At 49.7% G+C, this 23,167-nt stretch overlaps 10 protein-coding genes across 10 annotated transcripts; 2 read left to right on the forward strand and 8 right to left on the reverse strand.

The window, feature by feature from the left end:
- Positions 1–123: 123 nt before the first annotated feature.
- On the reverse strand, positions 124–1,092 carry LCP9604111_977 (ubiquitin-conjugating enzyme E2; the record flags this gene model as incomplete). Its single annotated transcript, XM_039073494.1, has 1 exon — positions 124–1,092. The coding sequence occupies one exon, from the start codon at positions 1,090–1,092 to the stop codon at positions 124–126; it is 969 nt and encodes a 322-aa protein (XP_038933525.1).
- Positions 1,093–1,456: 364 nt separating this feature from the next.
- Positions 1,457–3,083, reverse strand: LCP9604111_978 (DHHC family palmitoyltransferase; the record flags this gene model as incomplete). Its single annotated transcript, XM_039073505.1, has 2 exons — positions 1,457–2,820; positions 2,885–3,083. 2 exons carry the CDS (start codon positions 3,081–3,083, stop codon positions 1,457–1,459), a joined length of 1,563 nt encoding a protein of 520 aa, XP_038933526.1.
- A 471-nt stretch (positions 3,084–3,554) lies between these two features.
- LCP9604111_979 (rhomboid family membrane protein) lies at positions 3,555–5,169 on the reverse strand (the record flags this gene model as incomplete). The annotated part of the gene is made up of 2 exons (XM_039073516.1): positions 3,555–4,642; positions 4,713–5,169. 2 exons carry the CDS (start codon positions 5,167–5,169, stop codon positions 3,555–3,557), a joined length of 1,545 nt encoding a protein of 514 aa, XP_038933527.1.
- A 2,402-nt stretch (positions 5,170–7,571) lies between these two features.
- Positions 7,572–9,576, forward strand: LCP9604111_980 (uncharacterized protein; the record flags this gene model as incomplete). Its single annotated transcript, XM_039073527.1, has 2 exons — positions 7,572–8,414; positions 8,485–9,576. The coding sequence occupies 2 exons, from the start codon at positions 7,572–7,574 to the stop codon at positions 9,574–9,576; spliced, it is 1,935 nt and encodes a 644-aa protein (XP_038933528.1).
- A 756-nt stretch (positions 9,577–10,332) lies between these two features.
- On the reverse strand, positions 10,333–10,697 carry LCP9604111_982 (uncharacterized protein; the record flags this gene model as incomplete). The annotated part of the gene is made up of 3 exons (XM_039073539.1): positions 10,333–10,346; positions 10,405–10,590; positions 10,670–10,697. The coding sequence occupies 3 exons, from the start codon at positions 10,695–10,697 to the stop codon at positions 10,333–10,335; spliced, it is 228 nt and encodes a 75-aa protein (XP_038933530.1).
- Positions 10,698–11,599: 902 nt separating this feature from the next.
- On the reverse strand, positions 11,600–15,656 carry pld2 (putative phospholipase D (PLD); the record flags this gene model as incomplete). The annotated part of the gene is made up of 5 exons (XM_039073550.1): positions 11,600–12,286; positions 12,339–14,836; positions 14,890–15,033; positions 15,086–15,446; positions 15,498–15,656. 5 exons carry the CDS (start codon positions 15,654–15,656, stop codon positions 11,600–11,602), a joined length of 3,849 nt encoding a protein of 1,282 aa, XP_038933531.1.
- Positions 15,657–16,114: 458 nt separating this feature from the next.
- On the forward strand, positions 16,115–17,553 carry LCP9604111_984 (bZIP transcription factor; the record flags this gene model as incomplete). Its single annotated transcript, XM_039073561.1, has 3 exons — positions 16,115–16,303; positions 16,359–17,373; positions 17,432–17,553. The coding sequence occupies 3 exons, from the start codon at positions 16,115–16,117 to the stop codon at positions 17,551–17,553; spliced, it is 1,326 nt and encodes a 441-aa protein (XP_038933532.1).
- Positions 17,554–17,755: 202 nt separating this feature from the next.
- On the reverse strand, positions 17,756–19,368 carry LCP9604111_985 (uncharacterized protein; the record flags this gene model as incomplete). The annotated part of the gene is made up of 2 exons (XM_039073572.1): positions 17,756–19,282; positions 19,342–19,368. 2 exons carry the CDS (start codon positions 19,366–19,368, stop codon positions 17,756–17,758), a joined length of 1,554 nt encoding a protein of 517 aa, XP_038933533.1.
- Positions 19,369–19,398: 30 nt separating this feature from the next.
- Positions 19,399–20,392, reverse strand: LCP9604111_986 (FAD-dependent oxidoreductase; the record flags this gene model as incomplete). Its single annotated transcript, XM_039073583.1, has 3 exons — positions 19,399–19,712; positions 19,767–20,038; positions 20,091–20,392. 3 exons carry the CDS (start codon positions 20,390–20,392, stop codon positions 19,399–19,401), a joined length of 888 nt encoding a protein of 295 aa, XP_038933534.1.
- A 1,171-nt stretch (positions 20,393–21,563) lies between these two features.
- Positions 21,564–23,047, reverse strand: LCP9604111_987 (cytochrome and DOMON domain-containing protein; the record flags this gene model as incomplete). Its single annotated transcript, XM_039073594.1, has 4 exons — positions 21,564–22,288; positions 22,357–22,629; positions 22,686–22,931; positions 23,008–23,047. The coding sequence occupies 4 exons, from the start codon at positions 23,045–23,047 to the stop codon at positions 21,564–21,566; spliced, it is 1,284 nt and encodes a 427-aa protein (XP_038933535.1).
- Between the last annotated feature and the right edge of the window lie 120 nt (positions 23,048–23,167).

Here is a 23,167-nt window from a genome sequence, read left to right on the forward strand (position 1 = left end):
ATATGGGTGCTTGATTTCAAAAACTATCTAGAGGTATATTATAGATCAACTCCGGTAATGTAATCCCAAACGCCTAAATAGCCAGCGAAAGAAAGTAATGCTCAACATCAACCCCATATTCGTTTACAGATCGTCGACGTTCGCCACTCGGCGCAATATCAACAAGATAAGAGCAACGATCACCCCAATGATAGCCCGGTCCAGCCAGATACTTTCAGATGGAGACTCCGTCGAAGCCAATTGAGACGAGCTTGTCTGTGTATGCATAGCAGCTGCAGCCGGTGCTTGTACAGCAGGCAGTGGTGCCTGTGCCTGTACCTGTGCCTGTGTTTGTGCCGCGGGCACCGATGTAGACGCAGAAGGAGCCGGAACAGGTTCCGCAGCCCGAGTACTCTCTATAGCATCATCTCCCCGAGCCTGGTGCTCATTCCCAACAGTTATAGAGTCCCCACTCGAAGCCGGAGCCAGAGCACCAGTATCAGCATCAGCATCAGCATCAGCCTCGGCCTCGGCCTCGACCGTCTCCCGTTGGCCCTCGACACCAGAACACCCGTCCACAGCCGCAACCTCACCCTCAACCTCGACCCCACGCTCCCGACAAACCTTCCACAATTCCCTCATAGCCTCTAGATTCCCAGCCCCGCACTCACGACAAGTCCACCCAAGCGAAAGCCGCGCATACTCCCTCCGCAGCTCCTCACTCCCCTCCATGCCCCCAACCTGGCCCTGACTCTCCGAACTGAAGATCTCAGAGCGGATGCCCAGCAATGCAGTGCGCACGCCCCAAGCCGGCTGCCATGTCTCCTCGTGGTGGCCGGAAATGCTGAGGCAGATTTCGCGGTTGACTTCGAAGCGGCCGGAGGGCGTGAGGAAGCGGAAAGAGGGGGGACGGAGTGGGTATGTGGCTGGGAAGGTGATACGGCCGTGGTAGAGGCCTTGAGCGTAGGGGGAAGGGGAGGGGGGTCCGGCTAGGGTGAAGTGCCAGTCGTGGAGGTTTGTGTCGTTTATTGGGGCGGCTGTGAAGTATGGACTTGGGTTTTTGTGGAGGTCGCTGCTTTCTTTCAGGAGGCGGCGGGTTGAGGGGGAGGACATTTTGGTCTTTGTGTCTTTGGATAGGATAAGATTTCGAGTCGAGGATGTTCTAAGGTTGAATTGGACATGTTGGGAGGAAGAAAGAGCGATAAGACAAAAAGATAAAGATGACAGCTGTCCCGGGTTTGCGGGGGAATGATGCTATTGGGCCGTGGCAACGTTGTTACGGACGACAATATAGGATTCGGAATGATTAGGGCATATCTTACAGTAATAAACATTGTACAATAGGAATTAAGGTCTAATGGACATGAAAGCCTTAATATGAGGCATCCATACCAAGGCTGCGCATACGCTTTGTAGATGCCATAAACACAACGCCTTCAACATGCTACTTAAAAATGCTACAAACAATCACTTGTTCTTAGTCCCAGGCCCGCCATTCATCATGATCACGGCGTGTGGGTTGCTGGCGGCCAGCGCCCGGATCCAATAACCCATCGTCCTCCACGTCATCCCCATAATCACTATCGCCAGGCCGCGGCCGCGGTGATCGAGGTGCAAGAGTCTGCATCGACACCGACGTCGGAGGTCGATCAGGCAGGCCACCGCGGCTTGTCACCCGCTGCTGTGGACCGCCTCCCATCCAACTATTACTGTTGTCTAGATTGCGCTGGTACAACTCACGGTAGTACTGCTGCTCCTCGGTGGATTCCTGTTCTCGGCGCTGTCGCATGCGGTCACGCGCTTCTAGGAATTTAGCACTAGGCTCCCAGTGCCAGCCATCGCCAGTAGTTGTGCAGATGGGCACAGCCCAGAGCAGCGGTCGGTCCCCGAAAAGGTGGAGCAGGTTACGCCGCCAGCCGTGGTCAAACGCGCTGGGCATTTTTTCGTTGTCTTCGTCGTTTTGATACTCCTCGTACCGCGAGTGCTCGCGCTGCCGTTCCATTTCGGCGTATGACCGCGTCAACGCTTGTTGCGCTGGCGTGAGGCCGTTCCCTGAGCCGTCTGGGGGCCCTGATGGGCGCGGCACAGGAGATATGCCCTCTTCGGGCCGGGTGACTCCCGGGATTGCATTGGCGTGGGCATCGATAATTTGATTTCCATAGTCTTGCATTCGGTTGGATAAGCTTTCCTCGCCCGGCTCGCCCCAATAGTTATTGTTGGGCGCCGGTTCATTCCGCTGTCTGTATAGCGCTTTGCGCAAAGGCGACACATATCGGGTCCTTTCCAAACATTCAATGGTAGTGGTACCCCGTATAGCTAGACTGATATGCCAGGCTGTAAATCCACCCAAAACCAATCCAATGATGCCACCCAGGATAGCCAGCAGAACTACATTGACCGGAAGAATAGTATCCATGTACTGGGTATCGTTTAGGATCTCGGTCCAGACCCAGACGGCTGAAATGGCAAAAACAACCCAACAGAATATCGAGGTGTAGATCAAAAATAGCAAGAATGCCTTATAATTATGCAGCCCAACACATGTTGCCAGCCAGGGACAATGGTGGTCCATCTTGAGGACACATCGTCTGCATGTCGAGCAGTGGTGCGCGCGGTCCGGCTTCGGACACTGGCATTTTTTGCAGTATCGTGATTCACCTGTCGAGGTGACGGTATACGATGTGAACTCCGGGTCTTCGGAGGGAGGGAGGGCGCTGTACTCATGACGGTCGGTCCCGCGACTAGTAGAAGTCGGTGACCCCGGATCAGTGAAAACAGCGACGGTATATGAGAAATTGAGGAGGGCGTAGAGGGAAAATGCGAGGATGGAACTCGGGATACCTACCGATATGTTAGTACACCCGGATACATAGCCCCGTTCGAGTCCGAGCGATATCCTGCATACCTATCCAGTCACTCCGTGACGGTTTGATGCCGATGCTGACAGCGACGTATACTGCCCATGTGGTGAGGCCGTAGACGAAGGCGAGTGGAAAGCAGGTTGCTGCTGCACAGCAGTACCGTTCGCAGCGGAGAGCCCAGGCTCGAGGGCGTCGTTTCGGCCACGAGGGCGAGGTCGGGGGTGACGAGGCCAAGGTGGCCATGACTGAGATTTATGACACAAGGGAAAGAAGATTATGCATTAAGGATTTTGACGGGATCGGTCCCATTATAGGCAAAGCATTGAAGATAAGACAAGTCTCAGGAACCGTACCTACAATACATATGCGATGGAAACGAGGCTATCAGGTGAGATGTACGGTAAGGTAAACCGGGTACGGTAATTTTGACATGCTCCGCCACGGCCCCAGCCACAAGAAGTGCGTACAACATACGTGGGGGACAAAGTATCGTCATAACAATGTTCTATTTACGGCGTTGAAGCATATTTTCAGGAACAGGGAAGGCATAGGGAATATTATCAAATAATCATAGGACACTACTTTATATACTCGTATGCATGTTGGGGTAATTGGTGATATATCAATATTTACAGTCATAATTCTAATAGATTCATCACGGCTCTGCCTTGAAATGCAATGCGGATTGTTCTCGAACGTAAAAAAAAGGCCGAATCAGCTGCTGGTCGCATTGGAGGTCGGCAGGTTGTTCTGTGTACACCAGCCATTGACGGGCAGACAACTCAACCGATAGCACCAAGAGCAGTTCGAGGAGGGGTATTTATAAAAATCGATAAGCAACATAATGAAACCAATGAGGACCGCGACTAGGGCGCCAGCACGAACCAACCACCACAGCCACCAAAGAGCCTTGCGGCCCTTGAAGAAACCGAGCGGGCCGCCTGTAGGACCGGGGTTTTCTGATGAGTGGGAGGTGAGACCCCGCTTGCTCTTGAAGAACTCCATGAAGGGGATAGTCTTTTGCTCGGGACCAGCTTGGCCAGCTCCGCCGCTCATGGCAACATATGGCTGTCGTGCCAGACCAATCCGCTCGCGGAGAGCGTTAGGCGACCGCATGATAGTCAGGCCAATGGCGAGACCCATGATAAAGCCACCAATGTGGGAGAAGTTGTCCAATCCTGGGAGAAGACCAAGAACGAACGAGACACCCACTCCGAGAAGCATGATGATAAGCTCAACCCACGGAGATTCGCGCTGGGGCCAGTCATACAGCAGGTCGAGAAGATAAAGCGCAAGGATACCGAATAGGGCGCCCGAGCAGCCATCACTAGGATCGAGCTGCGCGGCGTAGTTTCCACCCAAAACGAACCCGAAGATACCACTGGCGAAGTAGGTCAAGGTATAGCGCCACATGCCGACCATACGCTCCATGTCTGCACCCATAGTCATCTGAACCAACAGGTTGAATCCGATGTGGATGAATCCTCCATGCATGAAGATGGGGATAATGAATCTGTACCACTGGTTGGGAGCCGGCCGATCGTCTGTTGACCCTCCAATAGAGGGGTTGGGAACACCGCTAAAGCCGCACACTTCAGACAGTGTACAACCCGTTCCCGTCACCGTTGTCGATGTGGCATTCGGACAGAGCCACGAAAGGGTATAATTGGCATCTTGGATTCCCTCAACGTTCTTCATGCACGGGTTGTAGCGTGCTCCCATGTATATTTGGACGTATGGTGAGGGCCCGATCATCGGATTGAAGGTAGGTTTTGTCTCGATCACTGACCCTGTCAACTGAGCTGGAGCGGAAAAGAATTTCGTTAGTTAGTCCGAAATGTGGGAATCGACTGAGCTAGGAACAGAACTCACCATTCTTGACCAGTTCGATAATGAATACGATGATCTGGGCTAATGTCAAGATGTATGTCACCCAGGCAATCTTCTTGCTGAAAAATCCCTTCTTCTTTCGGCCGTCACGTTGTCGGCTATCCTCCAGACCCCCTGGTGATGGAGGGTACTGCGTCTGTTGGCGCATCCAATCTGGATTGTTTCCATACTGGGCATTGGTCTTCAGAGGTATATTTTCTGCGTAATTATCGCCTTCCGTTGCGCGCCCGGCTGTCTGGTAATTTCCATTGTCCGATGCAAATGACTGTTGACTCTCTCGGTTGTGATAAGGGGCTGAGGGATCGTCGTGATTGTACACTGGGGTTGCGTAGCCGAGTCCAGGAGCTGTGTGCGGGGCGTTATCTGTCTTTCCGGGGACAGCTTGGTCGTAGCTGGGGGGTTGTGGGATATTTGCGTGATAGTATTCGTTGGAGGCCATGGTGCCTGGGGTTGAGTCTTTGTTTTAGAGTTCGGGAGCAAAAAGGCGAACCCGTGAACCCGTTAAGATGGTTATAGAGAGCTTAAGTGGTGAAGAGTATATATAACAAAGAGCAACCCAGATGAAAGAAAGGTAAAGTCAGGCAGTCGCATTATTCGCGAAGTTATTTTTGGGCGGATCTACGCAATCCCAGCAATGCCACAGCCGCGTGGCTGGGGCTTTTCCACCGAGGATTTTCCACTCCGCCCTAGCGGACCTGGTTATTGGTTACTTTTCCATAGGGCTGCTAACGAAGGGGCGACAAAATTGCGTCGTATCTGACTAATTTATACTTGCTCTTTTCTATAAAGATAATCTAGAATAAATTCCCAAGGTCCCAAGGTTGTGCCTGATCCTTACATTCCGGCTTACGTAATACACAGTAAACAGCCTGCCAAGGCTCCTAATTGGGATTAGTGCCCTAGATGTGAAACCTTGTTTTCCCAGAGTGGGGGCTCAGGCCGTCCACGTGATGAGAAGCCTTTTTAGTCAAAATTGTGCCCAGAAGAGCTTAGGCGTTCTATAAAAATATCCAAGGTTGTAGCGACTCAACTGTTTTGAAAGCCTCTGTAGCAGAGAAGGTCTGCTCTCGGTCAATTCTTTGATTTTAATGAGGTGTGACTGTATAACTTATGGACAATTCTGCTAGAGAAACCGGTACCCCACAAGATGATACTCCAAGATGGAGCGGAGCTAAAACGTCACCTCTAGGGAGGATATTGTTTAATGTGGGGAGAAAATCTGCGTAGACTACTAACGATTATTAGGTTTCTGTCAAAGAGCAAGGTAAATAAAGCAATAAGGTCATTATGATATGTAGAGTATAGAGGTTCTCCTTTCTTTTAGCTTTCTTTCCTTGAAGATAATGTAAATGCTAACTAGCTAGCAGAGAGAATCTAATTGATCAAATGCGGTATTTAATACTAGCTCAATTATACGAAGGGGTTGAAGTGAAAACTCTGCAGATTAGCACAAACCTACAATTTAATTCTGATCTCTTTGATCTATCACTATCAATTTAGATAGCTCTCATAGTGACCTCTGAATTCATGGGGTTGTAAGTCATGTGAACGATATTAAGAATACCTAACTAGACATACCTAAAGTAGTTTAGCGGGGACTGTAACAATATTGCGTCGGTAGCCCTTCTTTTCCTCTTTCCTCTTTCCTCTTTCCACCTCCTGCTTCATTGTTGCCGCTATGACAGCAGCACACCAGAGCGAGACTGAAGATAGGTTTCTTCTCCTGCGCTTCCTTGCAAACATTGAGATCCCAGAGACGATCACCAACCATGTCTACATAACCAACCTTCAATCCCCGATCTCGCGACTGAGAGATCTTCGTTCAAATCGAAGTCAGCTCCAACAACACCTGAGCGCCAGTTTGTTACCTTTGCCAATGTCGGAATACCACAATCAACAGCTTCGAGATCAGCACAACCTAGATTCACCAGTGTGACATATAAATCTCGCATGCGTTGGCTCCAAACGAAGACTTTATCTTGCAACTCGTGAAAATAAGACGTATTTGCGAACTCACTATCGGTGGTCAGATTGACTCTGCACCGACATATGTAGCGTCAGACCAATACATCATCTTTATCAGAGAGGCGTTTTAGAATCGAAAGTTGCGCCATTTCAATTGAACGACAAGGTCAAGATACTAGAGAGTAAATGGCAAGGCTCTAAACCCCTCGACCAAGATACTATCAACACATTCAAAGAATGTTTACTCTCCAACCTCTGCCGGTTATCATCCCGGGCTAGGGGCGAGGAGTATACACAAAAGTCGAGTTCTTTCTACTACTGTCGATCAGCAGTCTATCACAATCTCAGCTCACTGGACCATTTCTCCGAAGATTCTTATAACATCTTCTTTTATTCCTAAGTCGTTTGTCACTGTGTGTGTCACGCATACAAAATGGAGTGAATTGTCTGAATTGTATTGAGGATAAGATTCCTAAATCATTGGCCCCGACTACCAGCAATCTCTCTACTTCGTCTACTCGCAAACCCAGTTCTGAATATATAATGACAGAAACATGCACTCTCCAACTTCCACCGAATTGGATAAAACAAATAGAGCTCCATTTGCACGAACTCTACGGTAGAAAAGGACTAAAGTGTGTCGAATTTCGTACAGCGTAATTTACCACTAGACCATAACAAAAACCAAGGTTCCTGTTTAGGGCCTAGAGGGGCCATATCCCATTCTTGACAAAGTGTTCAATTAAGGGTCCAGGTCTATAGTTCGGAGATGTGATCGGCCCGTGTTTCTTCCCAAGGTTGGGATTCTGCCGCTGATGTCATCGCCATGTTTCATCTTCCCCGCGCCTGCGACGTCTAATAGTCAACACCATCACCATGGACGACCCTCTTATCCAAGCATTGCCTCCGGCTACGGACTACCTGACTTATCTTACTCTGCTAGAATATCAGTTAACCCCCAAACGTCTGCCACTTTTGCACACCCTCCTGCAAGATGAGAAGCTTACGACGAACATCGGCTGGGACTTGGTCAAGCTGCTGCTGCCCATGCTACCAGCGTCCACAGAATGCCTACAGGATGTGGCTCGCCTAGGCAATCCCCGAGAAGTGATCTTGCGCGTCTCTGAGTCTTTGATGCAACTTCAGCCGGAGGACGCGGACGAGGATGAAAAGGCTGGTCAGGGACTGCCCTTGCACATCCTACAATTCAATTGTCTTCTCGGCATGCTTTCGGTACTTCACACACGGATCCAGACAAAAGCGCCAAGTCGGTTCATAGCAACCTCCCTCCAAGCAGCACTGGAAGCGTATGCCACAATGGTGACCAATGAGACCACCCTCGCCTTCCTCGAGTTCTTCCGCGAAGTGTCCCCCTCCAAGCGGCCTGCACCACCCCCCAGAACTGCTAGCGAGTCGAGCGTCCTGAAAGTTGCCGCTGCCTCCGCACCAGACCCCGAAGCTGAGGTATCCACGCCCTCTCCCTCTACCGATAACGAAACCCTCCTTGTTCGGAAATTCATTCAGTTCGGTTTGCTTGAACTGCTGAAGTCATATCTTTTGAGCTTCTCCAGTCCAATGGACCCGGGAATGTCGTGGACCATTCGCATGCAGGAACACCTGCATCCGGATCTGCGGCTACCCGGCACCAAATCGCAGACCGATGCATATGGATCGACCAAGGAGCTCAAGGAGCGCGATATGGTGATGGGAAAACTTATGGTAAGCAAGATATTATGACCGGCATTATATCAAATTCGAGGACGATTTATCTGACTTTGCTTCTGCTTAGGCTCTATCGCGAGACGTTGGAATTGATAACGAGGAACTCTTGTCAATCATATCCGGACCCCCGACAGATCAGACTGCTCCACTTGATTTCGATGAATCACCAATAAACCCCAACCAGATTCCGCTAGAACGCCATGGTTCACTCCTACTACTAGCGGCTCGAGCTGCAGGCGCAACTCTCTTTACCTCTGGGCAACCGCTCCGTCAGGTATCCGTTTTCCCTGAGCTGAGTCAGATATTTAACAACTTTGTCGGCGGCCACACCAATCTCGACGAAGTGGCTTTCGGTCAACCCCATGCGCTTCTCGACTCCCTGCTGGCTTTGACTGTCTACGCACTGCAAACCCCCATCGAATTCCCGTCAAGCGATACCGAGTTTAAGGATTTCGTTATCATCTTGACTGCATGCACATCACGTCAGAGCCACGGCATAGTTCGCCAGATCCCAGCTGCCATTGTCCAGAGCCATCCGTCAGCTGAGACGCGATTTAAGCTCATATACAAGATCTTGGAAGATGACCATCTTGCCTCGGCGCGGGATAGCGCCATCGCATGGCTGAAGGATGAAATACTCCGCAGTCCCCAATCTGCGGACAATATATTCCAGGATCCTCTCTACTTCTGGGCTCTACTGCCGGCTCTTTTCAAACCGGTCACTGCCGCCAGCTCAGCATCCGATCTCGTTGCTAGCTGGTCTCGTCTAACCCAAATTCAAGGCCCACCACTTCATTCTGCGTTGAATCTGTATTACTTGCTGCTTTCCTCGCCATCGCTACGTGACCGGCTCCAGCTCGACAAGACTTCCAAGTTCTTCCGTAACCATGCCCTGAACCCTCTCAGGCAAGTGTTCCAGAGCTTCGAGGACGATCTCACCGCCAAAGGAGGCGAGGGTGTTATTGAAGCTGCGGTGGGCGAGGAGATGTGCCGGATTGGCAATGCACGGTCTATCGGACTTATTGGCCTTACACTAGATCAAATCGAGGAGACATCCAGCGATGCATTTGGTTCCGATGAAGGCGATCTGGGCAAATTTTCCGAGGCTGAAGAGGCTAAGGTGTCTGAAATCCGGAAGAAGATGGATATCTGGGAATAAGTACAGATCCAGGTTCCTTGTACAGAATTTAGTAGATATGATGTTTCTACGAATGAACGCTTTCGTCACCTTGTATCTAAATTTAATCAGAGTATTACGTAGCTGATGATTCGGTCCAACATAAGGAAGCACGAGGCTTGCCCCCTGTAGACCTTTTCCTCTCGATACAGTTGAGCTACAAGAAATATCTAAGGAAGAAGATTCCTTGAGGCAATGATCCATTCCTGTCAACTATCATGACCGATTCTAACTAAGAAATAAAGCCTTATCCACCCAAGCCACCCCCGAAACAAGAAACGAATCCGCACCACATTGCAAAAGAGAAACACAATCAACCGACTTTAAAAAAATATGTAATGTGAATCCCCGGATATAGTTGAAGGAACGGAAAAGAAGTTCCTTTTTAAAAGAAACGTTGTCACCCGAATCGTCCACGAAAGGTTCGAAAGAGCACAACAAATCGGAGTCGGCAGTCGTGAAGACCATCGAAAGAAATGAGCTGTCTCGTCGAAGAAAGAATGAACTGGACAGATAGACTCACAAAGAGTCTTCACAAAAGCAAAAGCAAAGCTGAGAGGTCATGTTTCGAGGGGTTGATATTTTTGGTTGAAAAGTCGAAAGGAGTCTCAAGAGTCCGCGGCGAAGATTGCGAAAAAAAAAATGATGCATTTCAATGTCTACCATGGTGACAAACGAACCAAGTCAGGCCATGGCGGTTGATGGAATGTTGGAATTGGGCGCTCTCATGGAGGGTGTTTAGAAGTCAGCGGCTATTCACGAAGACATGTCAGTATATAAGTCATTATTGGGGAAACAAATGGTACTCACGGTTCATGACGACGCAGCCGCCACCGGGGGACTTCATGACGACGCAGCCACCGCCAGGAGACCGCTTCATGATGTCGCAGCCGGCTCCGGGGGTTCTAGTGACCACGCAGCCGTTGGGAATGGGAGACTTCATGACGACACAGCCACCACCGGGGGACTTCATGACGACGCAGCCACCGCCGGGGGCTATTGAGATGACATGTCAGTATATGAATGTATAAAAGAGATGACGAAGCATTGCATGCTTTGGAGGCAAGCTACTCACATCGCTTCTGGACCTGAGCACGAGACATTTTCGAAGATCGAGAAGAGCTTAAGAAGCTGAAGATTGAAAAGATTGTAGGTTGTTTGAATGAGAATGTGGGCGGGTGGTGGAGGAAATCATTGAAACTGGGTGTAGAAGATGATACTTATACTCGACGAGGGACTATTTTTCGGACTATCAATATAATCGAGATCCTACTCAAGGAGTGGAAGTTAATGCAAGAGTCACATTGAGTTGCTGACTTGAATGCATTGGGCATCTATGGATTGTCGAAGGCATAGAGTCAATCTAGAATGCATGAGGTTCCGATTGTAGTGGATGCCCATTGCGGGGCTGGTTGATATTGTTCTCGGGTTCATGAATGTAGGCGTCGTTGCCTCTGGAATTGGCTCTTTGTTTTGATAGACAGTCAGTGCATCTATCGAGGGACGTTGACATGGACCGCATCACTTATCCTCCGAGACGTGTCTTTCATGAAGGAACGCCACAGAGATGGCCGAGGGACCCCTGTTCCAGGCACGTGTAGTTAGCACATTCAACAGTCTTTCATGGGGTAAGAACAATATTAAGCCGGGGTCTCAAGTAACAAAGAACATTTCGGAGTATGTGTTTGATTTCGCCCAATGAGGATGGCATCGTGAACAAAGAAAGCTTAGGTTGACCAATCGCCACAATCACATTTCTCTTACGATTGTTCCTCAGGAACAATATCATGGGCCTTGGCATCAGACAAATTTGAGATCATATTGCACGGTGTTGAGTATCGATATCATTTTCACTCAGAAACATCAAAGAGCACATCGCTACCAAAATAAAGAGGAAGTTAGACTTCGCTTGGGCTAAACAATTTAGCTAATGGAAATGTCCCAATTCGAGAATAAATGATATAAGCAATGATAACAGTCCCAAATTGGCAAATGCAATCTCCCCTTAGGTGTAAAGCGGCTCGGTCACGTCATTGAGAGTCAATCCCGACTTGGCGACGTCTTCCTCGATCAAGAACATCAAAGGCATCTCAACGAGAGTACCCTTGACTTGGCTAAGCAGCTCTTTGACCTGTTTCGCCCCCTCTGCGCCAGGCGCAAAGTCATCGCTCACAACGTGGCCCCATTGGAATCGCGCTGGACGTGCAGATCCTTCCTTGCCTTCAGGGCTTACCTCGGTCTTGTGGAAATAGTACTCGTAGAACTCCTTGTACTCTGTCCAGTTGCGGATTGTGTCGTCCGGAACCGCGTGGAATACCTTCCGGAAGACTTCGGTGTTTGTGTGCGCCCGTGAGTTCCAAAGGCTTTGAGCAGTGTCGGCAAGCGGATCAGCAACGATCTTGCTCTCAGGGCAGTCAAAGTCGAAGTTGTTGGGAACCCCCACGGGCTCGAAGTTCGCGTCCGGTCGTTCATAGTCTTGCGGCGGCAAAAGTCCCAGGTGCTTCCGGAACAACTGGCGGCGGAGAGATGAAGCAAAACGACTGGCAGTCCATGGCTTACCATCCATGGTAGATGCCACAGGTGTGAAATCCTCGATGATGACTGCGATCTCAGAGTCGTGATCACCCAACTGAGAACGGTCGTTCAGATTTGCGGATCCGCAAACAACTACACGATCGTCGGCGATCATCACCTAGTGCTTTGGTTAGAATTTAAATCATCGTCGAATTTGGCGGGAAACGAACCTTTGAGTGAACGTAAAGCTCTTCGCTCACAAACGCATTAATCTCGGCATCGGGATGGCCATCCCACGGCACTTTACGAATATCCTCTCCGTTGAGCATATAACATTCGCTCACACTGTCCCACCGGCCCGAGGAAGCATGACCGCCCTGTACCTGGCGTGCAGCCTGCTGGTACTTCTCAAAGGGTGCGGTAGTATCGAAAGCACTACGGGTAGTGCTCGGGGCATATCCACCAGGGCCTGCAGTGTTCAAATCGTACTCCCTGCGGGCATCCTCGTATTTGACGCCACTCTGCTGTTCAGCTGCAGCCATGATACCACCGTTGTTAATCCGATCGTAATTGCGAAGGTTGTAGAAACGGATATACTCCATGGGGTTAAATCCTTCCTTGGCAATCAACTCCATGATACTGTGACCTCCGCGGTTGATGGAGTTGTACTGGAACTCCATAATCGCACGTGTTCCGAGAGTAGCATCATCTCGCAAATCACCGGCAAAGCAGGGAACAGACGGGATGACCACGACAATCTTATATTTCTGACCAGCACGGGCAGCACGTAGAATTCTCTCCACAATTGCGGCACCGATCTGATTTTTTACTGGATGCTGCGAATTACCGGTCGCAGTGATGAAGAACTGGTTCTCGATGTAGACAAAGTGCTCACTGTTTCGGATGATGGCGCAATATGCGTCGGCAATTGAATGCTCAATCTGGGTGCCATTGCTCCATTTCGCACAGCTGCGAACAATCTGGCATGACATACCCCCTCGGCCTTGCGACGAGGAAGGGCGGCCATATGTGACCAGTCGATCCTGGTATTGGTGAATTTGTCCGGCGAGCTGACCACGAAGGGAGGTGCCGTATTGGGTCAGATCCTCTCGCAGCCGACGAGGCGCGAAGCCTCGATCACGATCACCTTCGTACTGGTGGTAGTCATCAATTCCACGGGTGTTGGAGTGGGAGGCTTCCTGGCCTGGTGGGGGTGGGTAATAGGGCGTCTGCTCCTGTTGCTGGCCATGATAGGGCTGATACGAGGCGTCGGCACTGGATTGCGCTGGTGGTGGACCAGGCGGAGGAGGGGGGAATGAGTTCCCAGTGTAGCTGTACTGGCTTGCGTCATGACCCTGGGACTGAGCGGATTGCGGTTGATAGCCCAGAGGGGTTTGGCTTGGCACTGGGTGGTAGGTTGAAGCATTCTCAGCTTGGTACGAGGGAGACGTGTTCTGCTGCTGATATTGATGCTGGTTTGAGGAGATCTGAGTCGGCGATGGCGCATAACCTGAAGTGCTAGCACTGGTGTGAGGCTGATATATGCCGGCAGGTTCTTGATGCTGAGGCTGGGGTTGAGATTGCGAGTGCGACTCCTGATACGAACTCGACGAAGTCTGACCCGGTGGCGGCGGGTAGGTAGGTGATGCGACTCCACTGGGCTTCTCTTGCCAGGACGGCACAGTTGACTGACCCTGCGTGCTCGTCTGCCCCGAGGGGTACACGTTGGACTGAGGCTGGGTCTGAGATTGCGAGTGCGGCTCCTGATACGAAGCTGACGACGTTTGACCTGGTGGCGGCGGGTATGTAGATGATGATGCGACTTCGCTGGGCTTCTGCTGCCAGGATGGCACAGTTGACTGGCCTTGTGTGCTCGCCTGTCCCGAGGGGTACGAGGTGGACTGAGGCTGAGACTGGGATTGCGAGTGGGATTGCGAGTGCGACTGTGGCTCTTGATAAGAACTCGACGACGTCTGACCTGGTGGCGGTGGGTAGGTAGATGCTGATGCGACTCCACTGGGCTTCTGCTGCCAGGATGGCGCAGGTTGCTGGCTTTGTGGGCTCGCCTGTCCCGAGGGGTACAAGTTGGGCTGTGGAGAAGCAGCCTGCTGTTGGCCAGTCGAGTAAGCGGGCCTTCCATGGAGTGCCAGTCTCGTGTATCTAGATTCATTGCGAATCTTGTATTTCAAATCATAGATGAAATTCCATCGCTCCACAAAGTGACGTCGCAAATCTTCCACGGCTGCACCGTGCAGGCTCACGGATATATCAGACCATCCCATCCGAGACATGGTCTTTCTGTCCAACTGGTTATTCTCCCAATGGACAACATCTTCGAAATCAAGGACGCGAGAATTGTTGTAGTCCTGCCCAGGGAACACAGTCTGGTTGACATCCGAGGGATGTAGATCCGAGAGGTTATGTTGGTTTGTGTCCCAGCGACCGAAGCACAAGTCCAAGCCACCCATGAATGCAATTTGACCATCGATCAGGCAAAGCTTCTCGTGATGAGCCCAGTACAGAATGACATCATCGCGCATTCCGTACAGTCCCTTCAATGTGTCCTTTGACATCTTACTCAAACTTTTCGAGTCGAGTGACAGGTTCTGCAAGGTCGACTCGATGTCAGCTGTCATCTCCTGGCGGTCAGGCAGGTGGTCAGGGTGACGGAAGACAGAGATATTGGGGTGCAAATCTTCTAGGGCATGTTTTGTGTGAGAAGAAGACACTGTAGGGACTGTTAGTTGGATTCTTTTCAATGTTCAAGAATCATGGACATACGAGTGAGCGCCTGCGTAACCTCCTTGTAAACGATGACATTGACGCGCACGCCCCGCTGGGCTGCAGCCTGCAGCATGCGATCCAATCGGTACTGTTCATTCTTCGCCGGTGGCCTTCTCAGATAAAGTTCGGGAGATAACCACCCTACATTAAGTTAGCCGCATGCAATGTAAATCCGGGGAAGATTGAAACTCACAGTCCAGAATCCAAATCGACTCTCGGGCGTTTTCCAGAGCCCGCGAGACAGCCCAGAAATAACCGCATCCATCCACATACCACTTGGCATCGTTATGTTCCCGGACAGGGGCGAAGCTATCAAATCGATGCTCTGTGTTGGTATTGCTGGGACCATACTGGGCATACGCCTGTGGATCGATGGTGGTACCGATCTTCTGGGCAAATTCAGAACCAAGCTCGGTCACAGTACCTTGAAGTTTCTCCAAGAAACCGGACAGTTTGTCTTCCTTTTGAGGTTTCCCATAGTAGTTAGGGTTTTGTTGCTGTCCACTTGTGCTTTGGCTCTGATCATATCCGTATTGCGGTTCGGTCTGGCTCTGCTGTAGAGAAACGGTTAGTTAATGTAAAAGGTGGAGGAGGGTGAAGCCTACGCCTTGATAACCCTGGTTACCTGGGCCGGAGGATCCGTGGCTCTTGTAGGTGTCGCGGAACTTCTTGAACGTATCGCCTAGACCGCGGGAACCGTCTCCGGACCCACGTTCCGAGCCCTGGTAGTAGCCACCATAGGCCAGATCATCCTGGTTGGACATTTTGACGGCTCAAAGTAGTTTGTAGATGCGATAAAATAAAGATCGTTGAACAAACAGAAAGAAATTCAGAAGAGTCAAGAAACTAGGATGCCTGCGGAGCGGGGTGCGACTGTTTTAAATCGTATGAAGGCCCCGCTACCCAGCCCAGCCACGATGGGAACGTGTTGGATGTGGCGGTGTACTTGTACGTACTCATGAGATGGCACGATTATCTTTCCAAGTTGGGATATTGCTGTATTCCTATATATAGGCAATAGAATAAGTGAGACTGTTAGATGTATACTTACTTACTACATGGCACTTATCCGAGTACAACCGAGGATATGTAGATATGTCACACACCTTTCCCTCCGAATAATAAGCTATTTGACGGCAAAAAAAGACAAAGAAAACAAGAAGCTATATTCTGAAACAAGGAAAAGCCCTATATCAAACAAGAATGAGTTTCAGGTTCAAACATGAAGCCAAGTGTACTTCTGCTTTTGGGAATGCGGGCTTGGCATTCGGATATCCAGGAACCCCCCGAGGTCCACTATGAACCTTCATACCCTCAATGGTACGGAGTACGGAGTACTGCAATGCCCACAGGCCAAGTAAAACGAACCTCTCTTGGGCGACCCCGAAAGCCAGCCGAAGATGCAAAATCCGTGAGGCCCCTTCCCGGCGAGTGGAGATCAGAACTCGGTCTCACCTCTGGCACAGATACGACGCGCCCAGGTCCGTGAAGCGCAGCAGGCATACCGATCTCGCCAACAGTCCCAGCTCTCTTCACTAAAAGCTCGCGTAGAGCAGCTGGAAGATGTGCTTAATCAGCTGAGTCAGACGGTACATGCATTCGATAATCAACTCATCCAGCATGGATCGCAATGGTCTCAGCCTCAACTTCTCCAGACAGTCCAGTTGCTGCGGGATGATATAATGTCCCATTTCAAGCGTGCCGATATTCACTTTCAAGAGTCTACAGAGGACCAACCCTCAGAATTATCCCAGGCTGTTAATGAGCAACCCCACGCGCTGGTCGCGTCCGAGGTGTCAGCCGGCAGATTAAAAGATCACACTTCGGGGTCTGACTTCTGGAAATTATTTTTGGGCTCGTCTGCTGGCATAATTCCGTCGACTAATACCCAGAACCTGGATAACCAATCGAATAACTTGGTTTCAATTCCTGTCGCACCATCTATTGCCGAAACACATACCATTCAATATGCAACCACGCCCTTCACCCAACGGCTTTTCCGCGCTTGCGCTGAAAGTGGCCATCGATTTCTGTCGAATCTCTCATATAAAGATGAAGATATGTGGGAGTTCGGACTACTGCTACAAAGAATGCCACGAGCAGAGATCCAACGTTATTTCGGACGTGTCATAGACATGGAACCGTGCAATCCTATCGTCGATGGCCGATTCCCATATGTCAGCCTCGGTGGTGCAGGAACCCACTTTTTACAACCTTCCAGTGACTCCTTTTCAGATAGCTTCGCCCTCTTCCGAACAGCAAATGGCGTGTCTCATGTTCCTGCCGATGAAGACTGGTTTGATGTGCATGATGTTGAGAGATACCTGCTCAACAAAGGCATTATTGCAGGCGAATTTCCTTCCGCCCTTACAATATCGTATCCGTTTAGTCCAGATGCCAGGCCTTCGGACCTAGAAATCCCTCAAGGCGAATTACCTGGCGGTGTGATGATGGTCATCGACGAGTATAAATTGATCAACAGTACGGTTACACTATTGTTGTTAATCTCGGTGAATATAATAAAAGCTAACATAGCCAGGATTGAGCCAGCTTCCAGTCGCTCTGGGCTGTGTGGCTGGCTTTCGCCGGTCTGATGTCGAGAGGGTAGTATCCCACAATGTGAGGTGGATCTCAGTTGGATTTACTGGCTCGACAGGGTAGGCATGTGTGCATTAATTTATTTGAACCTGCGGAGTATCACAATTTCCTATTTACTTTATACACGCAATAAATCAGACACAATCTGTTTGTAACCATCTACTTACCCTTGTTTCGTCCAAGTCTTGCGAGTTGCTGCGACTTCTTCCGTTGATTATATGGCCATTCGACGCCAAAATTGCACCACCAAGTACTCTAGATTGAGCTAGAGCCCCAGACCATGCCGGCGAAAAGATGTCCGACTCATGACCTCCTCCCGCCAATACCATACAGCCGCCACAGTCGCACCCGGTCCAATTGCCACGGAACCTAGAATCAAACCAGCCAGTGCCACTTGCCAGGAGACATTAGACACTCCAATGCGGTACAGATCCCACACGCTAGCCAGACACCACAGGAGAGTTGCCGCCGAAACAAGGAGGAAATCGTTCTGGAAAAACACGAAGACACCGTCCGCAAGTGTTGCCACCTGTGCGAAGGCATCGGATGGGATGAAGGCCCTTGTAATAAAACCTGTCCCCAAAGCAGCCCAGCTCAGCAACAAGGCCACATGGAAACAAGCAGATACACCACCGGCCACAGCGTAGAGGGTTTGCAAGAGTGGGATGTCACGGTTTGGTTTGCTCTCCGCTGCGGAGCTATCGGTCTTGGCCGGTGTGCTTGAACTGATCGATTTGATGACGCGGGAGAATATGTGAGTCAAGATAAGCACGTATACCGGAGCAGGCTGCCACAGCACAATGAAGACCTGTCGCGTGTTCGGGGCATCAGCCAATGGGAAGAACAGCATCATGGTAGGCACGACGAATCCCAAAATCAATGCTGGCAGTATCGCTCGAGCGGTGGATTCGGGAAGTGTGCGGGTACTTGGGGAAAAGTATGCTATCCCCGAAGAAACATATGTGCTTGATATGAAGAAGAGCGGTGCAATCAACCCTATCCCTCGCAACTGGTATAGAACCGCCCACAGGCTCGGAATGGCAAGAAGGGTCCATTTGTTCCTTGGTCGGAAACCTTCAACCGTCCAGATAGCGATAATCGGCATCATCGAGCCTAGGAAGTACAGAACTTGGAATGGCTGCTCCGGCTTTGAGAAGTTGGAGACCGCTGGCAGGAATATAGCCACCATGACTTTCAAAATGAGGTCAACAGGTCGGATTCCTGTGTACACCTGGCGAAGGGGAGCTTCGATTCCTCCCGGGAGTTGAACCGACTGGTTCTGGATTGACTGGCGGACGAACCCCATTGTTCCATTTGCTCTGATTGCTGCCGACAATTGACGATGGCCTAACCAGGCTAGGAGGAAGTATGCAGCGTACAACAAGATGCTCACCACACCCCGAGATGACGGTGTTCTAGAACGCTCGTCGAAATATGCAATTTCTCGAGGCCTGTGCGGCAGTGGAAGCATGTCCAAGGACACTGCGGGAGAATACGTGTCGATCCATTTGCTGAGGACAGTGGATTTGGAGAAGCGTGGCACCACGTATCTTGCTATGAACTTCAAAAAGGGCGTTTCCAGGCACTCCAGACGTTGCCGGGCATGGGATACTTTGATCAATCCCCATGCACGTTTTTCACGCTGCTGTTGAACGCCCTCAAAGATTTTGGAAATTTCTGCTGATGACAGGGTGCCTGACTGGCTGTTTTTCAAGGCCGCAACGAGATGATTGGTCAGGGACGCGGCGGTTTCCATTGCATTATTGCCTCCCTGGCCTGTCAACGGCTCAAACTATTGGACGGGGATATTGTTAGTCTTCGTATGATATTTTCGGAGATAGGTAGTCTCACCTTGTGACTGGCATCGCCGATAGTCATAGTTCTCTGGAAATGCCATCTTTTATAGACTTATTCTGGCAGACTGCTGTATGCCGAGGCGATTTTGCTCTTATACAGAGCGGAAAATTGCAGCGTGGGAGTAATCTGGTCGTCGAAATGTTCCGTTGCGACTGCCTCCTCCTCTTCCTTGGTGAATCGAGGGATATCTGCGCCATAGTACGTTTTGCCCATGTTCCGCACGAGAAACCAGTAGGTGAGATCTCCGGGTCCGCTGGGAACAAGATACGAGAAATGCTCATTGAACACCGAGTTCAGCGTGCCTTTCTCGATTCCCTTCACTCCTTTGGAAATGCCGAAGATGCATGCGTAAGTTGCAGGCAGATCTTTCACAATAGTTAGTTAACACTTCTCAAGCGCTTATGTTTTGATTTTCATACTAGATTCCTCTGTGGGATCAAACCATGTGGGATCTATCTTTTCGGCCGCTTTCCACATTTCTTGGCGCACTTTGGAATGGATTCCGTCTGCTCCGACCACGATATTCCCGGTGTAGGTCTGACCAGTCGTTGTGGTCACCGTGACACTCGAAGTACCATTCTCAATACTTTGAACCCGCTGAGAGGTGAGCACTTTGGATTTATCTTGGATCTTTTTGTAGAGGATTTCTATCAACATTCGTCGATCGAGGAAGACGATCGGATAACCATGACTGGAAGTGATGTGAGTTGATGCTGTTCAATATCGGCATATGAGAGACAAACCTTCCGATTGAAACCTCGTCAAGGTTATTGAATGTCCAGAATTGCTGTCCCTGCGAATCACGGAAGCGGAGTGTGTCGACAGGGTATTCTGCCATCTTCATAACCGACTCGTAACAACCCAGCTGATCGAGAATGCGAAAGCCGTTTGGCAAAACTCCAAAACTGGCCCCGACCTGGGGTGCAATGCTGCCGTACGCTTCAAGGATGACAAAATCGATGCCATTCCTCTCTAGCATTAGGGCCAGCGAAAGCCCGGCAATGCTACCACCCACAATGACGACTTTGAAGGGTTTTTGGTTCATGATTGATGATCGGAGGAGATTTAGAATCGAAGATGCATTGATATCCTGGACCGCGACTTATATATGTCGGGCGTAATTGTTGCAACTAACCCATAATAGAAAGCCGATCGTGTCAAACATCTATTGAACTGCCTAAATCGGAGGAAAAACGTGCCGTGATCATTGATCAACCTGTCAGCCGGGGGAATTACTTGAATGATCAATAATCGGACCCATAGGAGTCAGGCGGAACTAATTACGGACACGGTGATCCACTATATTATTCCATGATTCTATTGGATAATCATATTGATCTACAATGTACGGAGTACATACGGAGTAGTCGAGAAGAATTAAAAAGTACCTCTACCTACAACATACAAAGTCCATTGCATCACCAGACTGCGCACCGGCCAGTCACAGAAATCGTGGTGCCATGGCACACGTATTATGCCTTGTAGGGCTCCATCATGCTAACAACGCCAATCAGCCTTCAAATGCCAAGCAATTACTAGAATAGGTAGATACATGTACCTAGTGTAACTCACTTAATAGAGTAACCTAGCCGGGTGAAAATCCAGCCGTTTCAATTTTCAAGACTACTTTGAATATGAAAGAAAGATAATTCATTGTTCAGTATCTAAATCAGGGAAGTAAAGGAGAAGAACTACTACATTGTCCTCTTTACCAGATGATTTTCTTTGGGCCCCTCACTGGATACTGTTGGTCTTTCATGTGCTTCCATGCTTTGTGTCTGTAAAATTAGCCCAACCAAACACATTTATTAGAAGCCTTTGAGATAGAAGCATTGCCTTGTACTTTTTGCACAAAGCTATTCACCCCCCAGTTTATCAGGGCTCGAATACTTAATGGACAGATGCCACAGTTCCGTTAACGCTGAAGAGTGGGAGGAACAATCACAGACATGGATGCTTGGAGAATCTACAAAACCTACAGAATGGAGATACAAAGAGAAAGTGTGGATGATATTCTAGGTAATCGTATATAGACCAGAGAGAAAGAGGGGGCTATCTACTACAAAGGAGATTTAACTAGAGGTAATTGGCGTGCGCCGTTAGCGATAATGGGACATTCCAGACTAATTGATGCTATGTATTTATAAAATCTTCACCAGCACCAAAATGTGGACTACCAATACAGCCGCAATCCAATGCTCTCCGCTAAGCAAATCTCACAGTCGCCCGTAAGGGTTATAAGGTAGTATGTCCGAGTGCTGATCAAGGTAATCGTGGGAATCATCACCACTAAGTCCTCGGAGATTGACAGGCGCACTTGTAAAACCCTGTTGGCCATGTCTGGATATCCACCTTGCCCAACCAATGATAAGCACAAGCCCAAGCCCAATAATGATCACAGCGATGGAATATCCTATTACAACGGACTTGGACGCAGATGACCAAGTAAGTCCGATGCCTCCGTTGACGATCGCGAGGAAGATGATGATATGTCCAAAGTAGCGATGGATAATGCCAAACCTGGTAGGTGACTTAGTCTGTTTATATACCCGGTGATGCCAAAATCCCATTCCCCACTGAGCTAGCATTGCAAGCAGAAGGATAATACCAAGGATCTGGTGCGCGGAGCCGTAGTTTTGCGATTTTGTGAACATCGTGCTTAGGTAAAAGCCGATTATTATGCCGACGATCGCAATTGCTGAAGAAAGTGTCTGGTTGATCCAGTGCCACCGGACACTTTTCGGAGCAACACGGAGGAGAACGACGCCGGCTGGCATCAGAAGGATGAGAGCTCCACAAAGGCACAGACCGTGAATGATGCTAGGCCAGTTGCTGTCGTTTGTAATTGATTTGCTCAGCACCGAGCCAGTTGAGTTTGTATACGACGTTGGTAGTCCACCCGAACCGCCGGTTGCGCGGACCATATCCATAGTGAAGATGCCTAGGATGTCAAAACAAATTAGTGTCCAGGAGCCCGAGTAAATACCGTTCAAGTAAGATATCACGAACCATATTCTGAGTGTCTCTCTATGTTTGCCGTTTGAGAGTTACTGCGTAGCATGGCAGCCGAACTACCAGTTGGACCTAGCCCAAAAATCCACGGCTGAGACGTGGATTTCAAATCCAATGATCCAGTCTCCCACTGGGTGCAGTTTGAGCACCTAGCATTCACGGTCATGACGTTATCGGAGATACCTGTACCATTGAGAATGTCCACCTTGATCGAAGATGAATACACAGGTTCTTGTTCACCGGAGGAGAGACGAGGGCTGAAGGTAATATCTAAACAGGCGCGTCAGGATTGTCTTCTCAGAGGTATTTGGGTCACGTCAACTCACTTTCCCCATTGGCCTTGGAGTAGATCACAAACATGAGAGAGTCTTTCATTTCATTTCCAGTCCCGACCGCAATCCATGAATAGTCCGTCGGCCCAGACATGTGGAAGTAGAGATCGGTGGAGCCATCGGGGATGTTGATAGCAAAAATGAAATTGGCCTGGTTCTGGCTAAGAGGCAGATTGAAAATGCTCGTAGTAGTCGAGTCGGACACGGCAGACGCAAGGGCAATAGAGTGAAATAAATGGCCTGTTAAGAGCCAGTGATTCTGTTAGATAACATGTGAAGCAATACCAAAATGGCTAAGCATCGGGACCTGACCGACCTAGCAAAATCACGACTTCGGGCCTTGTAGGCAGTCGCATGTTGGCAATTGTAATCTCCCTGTATGTCTTGGAAAGGAATTGAAAATACCCCAAAGTGACACAGCTCTAAATTGATTTCATCTTCCCTCTATTTGACTTCACTATATACGTATTCCCCGC

This window comes from Penicillium roqueforti (genome assembly GCF_015533775.1).
Source record: "Penicillium roqueforti strain LCP96 04111 chromosome Unknown scaffold_01, whole genome shotgun sequence".
Lineage (NCBI taxonomy): Eukaryota > Fungi > Ascomycota > Eurotiomycetes > Eurotiales > Aspergillaceae > Penicillium > Penicillium roqueforti.